The 9,692-nt window shown below is 44.6% G+C and overlaps 1 protein-coding gene across 1 annotated transcript; it reads left to right on the top strand.

The window, feature by feature from the left end:
* The first annotated feature begins 6,461 nt into the window (after nucleotides 1–6,461).
* On the top strand, nucleotides 6,462–8,836 carry LOC105541145 (putative methyl-CpG-binding domain protein 3-like 5). The gene is made up of 2 exons (XM_011982049.1): nucleotides 6,462–6,535; nucleotides 8,148–8,836. Exons 1-2 carry the CDS (start codon nucleotides 6,491–6,493, stop codon nucleotides 8,727–8,729), a joined length of 627 nt encoding a protein of 208 aa, XP_011837439.1. The 5' UTR covers nucleotides 6,462–6,490; the 3' UTR covers nucleotides 8,730–8,836.
* Nucleotides 8,837–9,692: the final 856 nt, after the last annotated feature.

Here is a 9,692-nt window from a genome sequence, read left to right as displayed (position 1 = left end):
GAACATGAAGGCGGACTAGGAGCGTGACCGCTGAAGCACAGCATCACAGGGAGACGGTTGGGTCTCTGGATAACCTGCGGGCAGGCCTGACTGATGTCAGGCCCTCCACAAGAGGCAGAGGAGTAGAGTCTTCTCTAAACTCCTCCGGGGAAAGGGAGACTCCCTGTCTTCCCTGTCTTCCCTGTCTGCTAAGTAGCGGGTGCTTTTCCTTAACACTGACACTACCGCTAGACCACGGTCCCCTTGGCAACGGGCATCTTCCCAGACACAGGCATTACCACTAGACCAAGGAGCCCTCTGGTGGCCGTGCCCGGGCATGACAGAAGGCTCACACTCCTGCCTTCTGGTCACTTCTCACTGTGTCCCCTCAGCCCCTATCTCTGTATGGCCTGGTTTTTCCTAGGTTATGATTATAGAGCGAGGATTATCATAATATTGGAGTAAAGAGTAATTGCTACAAACCAATGATTAATGATATTCATACATAATCATATCTATGATCTGTATCTAGTATAACTATTCTTATTTTATGTATTTTATTATACTGGAACAGCTCGTGCCCTCGATCTCTTGCCTCGGCACCTGGGTGGCTTGTCGCCCACACCCAACAGAATTTATTGTTGTTATTATTTTTAAGAACCCCAAGTCCTGCCCAGGCAGAGTGGTTTATGTCTGTTACCCCAGCACTTTGGGAGGCCAAGGTGGACAGATCATTTGAGGTCAAGAGTTTGTGACCAGCCTGGCCGAGTTGGTGAAACCCCATCTCTACTAAAAATAGAAAAATTAGGCTGGGCACGGTGGCTCACGCCTGTAATCCCAGCACTTTGGGAGGCCAAGGTGGGTGGATCACTTGAGACCAGGAGTTCAAGAGCAGCCCGGCCAACATGGTGAAACCCCGTCTCTACTAAAAATACAAAAATTAGCTGGGCGTGGGGCGGGCGCCTGTAATCCCAGGTACTCAGGAGGCTGAGGCAGGAGAATTGCTTGAACCCGGGAGGCAGAGGTTGTAGTGAGCCGAGATCGCACCACTGCACTCCAGCCTGCCTGACACAGCGAGACTCTGTTTCAAAAAAAAAAAAAAAAAAAAATACAAAATTTAGCTAGGCTTAGTGGCGGGCACCTGTAATAACAGTGACTTGAGAGGCTGAGGCAGCAGAATTGCTTGAATCCAGGAGGTGGAATTTGCAGTGAGCTGAGATCATGCCACGGCACTACAGCCTGGGTGACAGAGGCAGTCTCTATCTCAAAAAAAAAAAAAGAACTCCAAGTCCTTCAATTGTAAGTCAAGAAGAAGACATTTCTGTCATTTCAGGGTGTCTCAGGTTTTGCAGCACATCACAGTAAAATTTAAAAGGATTGGTGTCTGGATCCCAGGCAGGATCATTTGTATCTGTATAATAGTTTGCTGAGGTGCTGAGGGAGGCTTCAGTACCTTGAAATTGCCCTATGTGATAAAATATGTAAGCTAATTGTGTCTTTTATTCTCTTTTAGGGGGACGGAGTCTCGCTGTCACCCAGGCTGGAGTGCAGTGGCACAATCTCGGCTCACTGCAAGCTCCGTCTCCTGGGTTCACACCATTCTCCTGCCTCAGCCTCCTGAGTAGCTGGGACTACAGGCCCCCGCGACCACACCCAGCTATTTTTTTTCGTATTTTTTAGCAGAGATGGGGTTTCACCGTGTTAGCCAGAATGATCTCGATCTCCTGACCTCGTGCTCCTCCCACCTTGGCCTCCCAAAGTGCTGAAATCACAGGCGTGAGCCACTGTGCTCAGCCCTAATTGTGTCTTAAACTTCCTAGTCCCAGGTCCAAATTGGCAAACTCACCAGCGTCTGTCTGCATCCCCAAAGATCAAACCAGGAAGATTTATACAAGGAAAATATCATGAAAAATCATTTTAAAAAAACTTGAGTAGTCACTGCAGAGACCAAGGCTGCCGAGATTGTATTTTTTTTTTTTTTGTCTGTTTATTTATTAAGTGTTGCATGTTGATTTGTTTCTTTTGAGACAAAGTCTTTCTCACTCTGTCACCCAGGCTGGAGTGTAGTGGCATGATCTCAGATCACTGCAACCTCCACCTCCCGGGTTCAAGGCATTCGTGTACCTCAGCCCCCCAAGTAGCTGGGACTACAGGTGTGCACCACCATGCCTGGCTTATTTTTGTATTTTAGTAGAGACGGGGTTTCATCACATTGGCCAGGCTGGTCTCGAACTCCTGGCCTCAAGTGATCCGCCTGCCTTGGCCTCTCAAAGTGCTGAGATTAGAGGCAGGAGCCACTGCACCCAGCCATGTTTTGTTTTTAATTGTATATATTTAAGGCATACATAATGTTTTGATACATATATATGTAGCGAAATTATTATTACAATGAAGCAAAGGAACATATCTGTCTCCTGACATAATTACCTTTGTGTATGTGTGTATACAAAGAGTAGCTGAGATCTACTCTTTCGGCAAATTCCAGTATACAAGGCGGTATTCCTGAGGTTGCTTTTATGGGGTGGAAGTTTGTTACAGATTGGCCTTAAGCAGGAGTTGGTATCTCAGTCTCTTTTCCTCAATTGTTATTGGCATAGAACTTACAAAGAGCAAAGTGCAAAAAATCAAACACATACATGTTCATGAACTTTCACAAACTGAACACACTCATGTGCACAGCACTGAAATCAACCAACAGAATAGCGGATTCATCCCCAGTTGCCTTTTCCTGCCACCCTGTCCTGCCTTCCAGAAGGGCACCCTCTGTTGTAACAGCACCTAGGATTAGTTTGACTGGTTTTTGTTTCACGTCTAGGGAACCACATTGTATGGACAGTCTTGGGTGTGGATTAACCTCAGCTTTGAGAGATCAAAGGTTAAGGATGTGCTGATAGTCATTTGTGAGTTCTGATTGCTGTGAGGTGATCCGCTGGGTGCAGACGCCCCAGTATTTATTCATTTTCCTGCTGTTCATTGGTTGGTTTCTGACAATCCATGCACCTCAGCCTCCTAAAGTGCTGGGATTACAGGCGTGAGCATTGTGCCCAGCCTACAGCTTTTGTTTTTGAGACAGGGTCTTGCTGTGTCACCCAGGCTGGAGTGCAGTAGCTCAGTCATAACTCACTACAGCCTTGATCTCCTGGGCTCAAGTGATCCTCCCACTTCAGCCTCCTAAGTAGTTTGGACTACAGGCATACATCACCATGCCTGACAATATTTATTTTTTATTTTTTGTAGAGATAAGGTCTTCCTTGTTGTCAGACTACTGAGCTCAAGCGATCCTCCCACCTCTGCCTCCCAAAATGCTGGGATTACAGGCGTAAACCACCGTACCTGGCCCTGTACAACTTTAATAGATGTTTCCATATAGTTTTCCAAAGTGGTTATTCCAATTTAAACTCCCACAATCCTTACAGGAAAGACTGGTCCCTCCATAGTCTAGTCAGCACTTACTTGGTGTTTCTGTGTTTTTCCCTTTAGCTAAGCTGATGTCTGTATAATAATAGTATCTCATTGTAATTTTTATTTTTTTAGCATTTCCCTGAAGCTAAAGGGGTTACACATTTGCTCAAATTTTGCTGGTCATTTAGGCTGGGCGCGGTGGCTCATGCCTGTAATCTCAGCACTTTGGGAGGCCAAGGCGGGTGGATCACTTGAGGTCAGGAGTTCAAGACCAGCCTGGGCAACATGGTAAAAACTCAGTTTCTACTCAAAATACAAACATTAGCTGGATGTGGTGGTTGGAGCCTGTAATCCCATCTACTCAGGAGGCTGAGGCAGGAGAATCGCTTGACCCCGGAAGGCAGAGGTTGCAGTGAGCCAAGATCATGCCACTGCACTCCAGCCTGGGTGACAGAGCAAGACTCCACCTCAAAATAACAATAACAATAATAATAATAATTTTTTACGGTCACTTGTTTATATTCTTTTGTGTAGGATTCATTCAAGTCTTTCACCCAGTTTCAAGTGTGTTTTCATTATTTTTCTCTGTTTGTTTGACATTATTCGTTATATACTCTGGCCTTGATGCATTTTCCTGGGGGTACAGAATCAAAACCTCTTCCCCCACTCTCATTTTCCGCCCTTTCTCTCTTACTGATGTATTTTAATGAATAGTTGCTCTTAATGCATCTTCATTGGTTCACATTTGAATTTTCTCCTTTCTATTTAGAGTTTTATTGTATCAAGAAGAAATACTGTCTCCTCATTGACTGTGAAGCTGTTCTTCCACCTAGTTTTTAATTAAAGCTATTTACTGTGCTTTATATTTAGGACTGAAACTAAGAATATAAGAAATTAGGCCAGGCACGGTGGCTCACACCTGTAATCCTATCACTTTGAGAGGCCAAGGCAGGTGAGTCACTTGAGGTCAGGAGTTGAAGACCACCCTGGCCAACATGGCAAAACCCCGTTTCTACAAAAAATACAAAAATAAGCTGGGTGTGATGGCGTGTGCCTGTAGTCCCAGCTACTTGGGAGGCTGAAGCAGGAGAATTGCTTGAACCTGGGAGGTGGAGGTAGCAGTGAGCCAAGATCATACCATTGCTATTCAGCCCAGGTGACAGAGTGAGACCCTGTCTCAAGAGAAAGGAAAGAAAGAAAGAAGAAAAGGAAGGAAGGAAGGAAGGAAGGGAGAGGGAGGGAGGGAGGGAAAGGATAGAAAAGGAAAGGAAGAAAGAAAGAAGGAAAAGAAATTAAAATGAGATTGAACCTAGAAAAAATGTAGATTAGCAAAGTGGAACAGAGTTCAAGAGCAAATATTTCCACCAAAGCACAAGATGAACAACGCTGGAAAATTCAGAGACAAGTGGGATGTGATTGAAAGAAGAGTAGAGAGAACTTGGAGAAGAATGGATATCAGAAGTGAAGGATACACATGCACCTTCCAAACTGATGAAAGACATCAAGCCACAGATGCAATTAACCCCACACCCTCTAGGCAAAGGAAATACACAGGAAGCAATAATGAGCTACACTGTGGCCTACAAACCAACAACAACGAGAAAGAGTTTAGAGAATGCGGAAACCAAAGAAGCAAGGAAAAGCCTGACAGCTGACATCTCAACACACATAAAATGAGATAGACATCAGTGGAGCACCGTTTCTAACATGCTAAAAGAAATTTGTCAAGCCAGACACCTATACCCAACAGCAATATTGCCCCCAGATAAAGATGCCTAAAGGTGTAAAGGAAAACAATTAGTTGTTAGCAGCATTGAATTAGAAAAGAAAATGCTAGAATGAATTCTCAAGTCCACAGGGAAATAATTCCAGATTGAATGCCAGAAATGCAGAAAGAATAAATTTGAACGGACAAGATAATCTGTAGGTAAGTATTAGCACATATTGCTTTACGTAGAATTAATATGCATGACAATGGTAATACAAAAGTCAGAAAAAGCTAAAAAGAGAATTAAAAGTGTTCTAAAGTATTAGCATTTTGTGGGAGGGGTTCAAGTAAGTAATTGTGTCAGAGTATATGATTTAATTATTAGCATAACTACACAGATTTGTATGGCTGTATGTAGCAAGTTCATAGAGAGAACAATAAAATAATAAACATATTTAATTCAAAGTCAGCCAAGTAAAGGCAAAAGGAACATTCATTAATCGGTTAAGTCAAAACTTAGGAAAAATGAGACGACTGAAACAATTTCAAATGTACTGGTAATTATATTAAATGTAAATGCACAAAATAGAATTTTTTTTTTTTTTGAGATGGAGTCTCACTCTGTCGTCCATGCTGAACTGCAGTGGCGTGATCTCGGCTCACTGCGACCTCTCCCTCCCAGTTTCAAGCGATTCTCCTGCTTCAGCCTCCCGAGTAGCTGGGATTACAGGCGTGTGCCACCATGCCCGAGTAACTTTTGTCTTTTCAGTAGAAACGGGGTTTCACTATGTTGGCCAAGCTGGTCTTGAACTCCTGACCTCAGGTGACCTACCTGCCTCAGTCTCCCAAAGTGCTGGGATTAAAGGCGTGAGCCATCTCGCCCGGCCAAAGTAGTAATTTCTTTGCAACAACTGTGTGACATATTCTATAGGATTGTGAATAAAAGTTTTGGGCTTTCTTTTCTTGAAGAACATTTAAATGGTCTTTAGTTTTTGTTATTAAATCAAATATTACATGAACATTTATGTACATAGACAATTCTATTTCTATTTCTATAGAAAGTATTCAGGGATGTTTGGAAGACTGGGAGAAAAAGGAAACATATCTAAAATGCTGATATTAACTGCAAATACCACCCCACCACACGCACACATGTATTAAATTCTTTATCTACTAACACTCTGTGTCGGTAACACCACATTGGTTTCTGTATAAAGATTTAGAAATGCCTCAAATCCAATGGGTGGAGACAGGGCGTTCCTTGTGGATTATCCACTGATTGGGTTATCACTCCCTTTCTCTATAAAAAGGGGAACCAGATGCAGAAGTCACTGCATTTGCCAGCAAGCCAAGGGCTGTCTGCATCTCAGGAGTGGGGTCAGCAGGAGAAACTCTACAGCTATGGGAGAGCCTGCGTTCACCTCTTTTCCAAGACCACCTGTTCTGGTGAGTACGGGATTTTTATTGACCACAAGAATGTCCATTTGCGTCCTTTTTCTTTCTGTAAAACATCTTTACAGTTAGCAGTGAGTTGTTCTTAAAACTAGATGTTGTGGAAAGTTATACCTTAGGTGTTAATATTTGTTGAATAATACTCAAAATCTTCTCATTTTTGCCCATAAAACTATATGTGGATAATAGCTTTGATTTTTTTTTTTTTAATCCAACATCACTAGGAAGGGGAAGAAGTATTATTTGGCCTTGCAGTCTTCAAATTGTCTCCTTCTCTGGAAAGTTCTTGAACCAGAAATTGCTTGGTCCCTTTAAAAAAAATAGTTCTCCAGTTAAATTTCATGATTAGTTAGTTAGTCCCCTAAACTCACTGTCACGATTCATTGTAGTGAATTTCTTTCTTTTCTGTTTCTCCGTTTCTCCTCCCTCCATCCCTCTCTGTCTCTCTCTTCTTCTTTATCACGGAACTTAATTATATCTGATATCCTATCAGAAATTTGTTTTTAGTGTGTTTATTACGTCTTCCTTCTCACCAAGATGAAAATCAACAGAACGGTGCCTTACAAAGTTTACTTCTGGATCAGGGGTTCTACTGTACAGCTTGGCACCTCATAGGTGCCCTGTAACTAAGGGGACTAAATAATTTTCCCTCCAAAGGGGAACATCTTAGGTCGTGTAAAGGGGTAGTGTTAATCTTAATGCCAGGACAACAGAAGTGAAATGAGAAGGACAGAAACGAAGGCTTTAAAGTAGAAAGTGCCCTGATAAAGTCTGTATCTGAAACAGCTTTATGAGACTAGAGTCTTCTAATTGAGTTAGAGCAAGTAAGGATTTCAAATCTTAGGAAGAACTTAATCATTTTTCCCAGTATGTCATCAAAAGATTCCCTCATGGTACAACTCTGGTTAATTGAGCTTATCAGAAACAGAAAGCGAACATGGTGTTTCTGAGGTTTTTCTTCAGGAGCAGGAGGCGCTCAGGTGAAGATGGGATCCGGGTGTGGCAGTGAGTATTTAAGGGTTGGCGAGGGCACCATTTCTTTGGAGACCAGGGAGTCAAGGAGCTATGAAAATGATGCTGTGTCCTGAAGCACAGCAGCAAGGGATACAGAGAAATGTGAGGTCTTGGTTCACAGGGAAGTCTGGGATCCCGGCGTCCTATTGGGGATAGGTTAGGAGGCACCAGCATGTGTGTAGCTGACAGTGGCAGGGAAGAGAAGAGAGGGGTGTCCTCCGAGGAGGATGAGGAGGGACAAGGTCTGGAACTGGCCCTGGGACATGACCTTGAGCATTTAGTCCTTGACTGGCATCAGCCCGATGAGGTCCCAGGACCCAGTGTCAGTGCCTGGAACTCCTGCCAGCAGCATCAGCATCACACGGAGAAATGCAGACTCTCGGGTCCACCCCAGACTCACTTGGGTTCAGGTCCAGAGATCTGAGTTTAACAAACCCTGCGGGTGCTGAGGATGTACGATGCCATTTGAGACACATTTCCTCAGAAAGAGAGGCTGGTGGGAAGAGTCCACTGAGCTGAGAGAAGCCCCCCAGAGCTGACCTTCTCCAGCCTCCATTTGGCTGAAATTTCACCTTTTCTTTTCTTTTGAAAGGGGAAGCTCAAAAGAAACATGATGCCCTGGGCTTTACAGAAGAAACGAGAAATCCACATGGCCAAGGCCCGTCGGAGACGAGCTGCGAGGTCTGCTCTTCCCGTGAGACTCACCAGCTGCATCCTCCCGAGGCCGGTGACAAGGATCAGGTCTCATCCTGACCACCAGGTCAGACGCAGAAAAGGGGAGGAGCACCTGGAGAAGCCACAGCAACTCTGCGCCTACCGGAGAATGCAGGCCCTGCAGCCCTGCAGCAGCCCAGGCGAAGGTTCAAGTCCACTGCAACTGGAGAACGTCTTCAGTATCCTCGCACTGGGGATGGCCGGTGGATCTCTGGACAGGAGTAGAGCTGAGCGTGTGCACAGGCTGCCCCAGCCCACCGTTGGGCAGTTTCCAGCTGTGGCAGGGGGGCCAACCCCAGGAGTGGGTTGTCAGCTCTCACCGCCCCTCTCTGGCCAATTGGTGACTCGTGCAGATATCCGGAGACAGGCCAGGAGGGTGAAGAAAGCCAGGGAGAGATTGGCCAGGGCCTTGCAGGCAGACAGGCTGGCCAGGCAGGCGGAAATGCTGACGGGTAGATGAAGTGCAGTCCTGGGTTTTGCATCCCTTTCTTTTAATGCCCATCCTCTTTCCTACTCTGAATTTTCCTTCCCCACCTGTTGTTTATTAAAAGTATTTGAAAGGCAACAAGTGTAAGGAGTGGATGGTTTTGTGGTGAGAAATTGGGTTTTATGGGATGAGGAGGGAAACCTTTACATGTCGTTGTACACCTCAGTTTCTGTTTACCGTGATTTTAATGAGTTGTGGGTTTGTTTGTTTTGAGATGGAGTCTCGCTCTGTTGTCCAGACTGAAGTGCAATGGTGCGATCTCAGCTCACCGCAACCTCCGCTTCCCAGGTTCAAGTGATTCTCCTGCTTCAGCTTCCCCAGTAGCTGGGATTCCAGGCACCCGCCACCATGCCCAGCTATTTTTTGTATTTTTAGTAGAGATGGGGTTTCACCATGCTGGCCAGGCTGGTCTTGAACTGCTGACCTCAGGCAATCTGCCCACCTTGGCCTCCCAAAGTACTGGGATTACAGGCATGAGCCATGGTGCCCAGCCATTAATTAGTTTTTATATTACATTCTAATTTAATCTTTGGCCTGGCGCTGTGGCTGATGCCTATAGTCCCAGCACTTTGGGAGGTGGAGGAGGGCAGATCATCTGAGGTCAGGAGTTCGGGACCAGCCTGGCCAATATGGCGAAACCCCATCTCTACTAAAAATACAATAATTAGCCAGGCGTGGTGGCGGGCGCCTGTAATTTCAGCTACTCGGGAGGCTGAGGCAAAAGAATCCCTTGAACCCAGGAGGCAGAGGTTGCAGTGAGCCAAGATCGTGCCACTGTACTCCAGCCTTGCTGAGACTTTGTCTCAAAAAAAAGAAACAAATTATAATTTCAAATGAAATCCTTAAAAAATGAAATTAAATTATGTAAGTTTAAATGAAATGAATACATTACATAATTTATTAAAAATTTACTACATTTTCATTTTTAAATTAAGT

Source organism: Mandrillus leucophaeus, unplaced genomic scaffold (genome assembly GCF_000951045.1).
Source record: "Mandrillus leucophaeus isolate KB7577 unplaced genomic scaffold, Mleu.le_1.0 Scaffold234, whole genome shotgun sequence".
In the NCBI taxonomy this organism is placed as follows: Eukaryota; Metazoa; Chordata; class Mammalia; order Primates; family Cercopithecidae; genus Mandrillus; species Mandrillus leucophaeus.
Note: the sequence above shows the minus strand (reverse complement) of the source record. Positions and strands in the feature narration are given on the sequence as shown.

Bases quoted from the DNA above. Each gene is read 5' to 3' on its own strand.
- LOC105541145 (XM_011982049.1), top strand. From the start codon at position 6,491: ATGGGAGAGCCTGCGTTCACCTCTTTTCCAAGACCACCTGTTCTG. The intron at 6,536-8,147 runs GTGAGTACGGGA...TTCTTTTGAAAG, and splicing joins TTCCAAGACCACCTGTTCTG to GGGAAGCTCAAAAGAAACAT.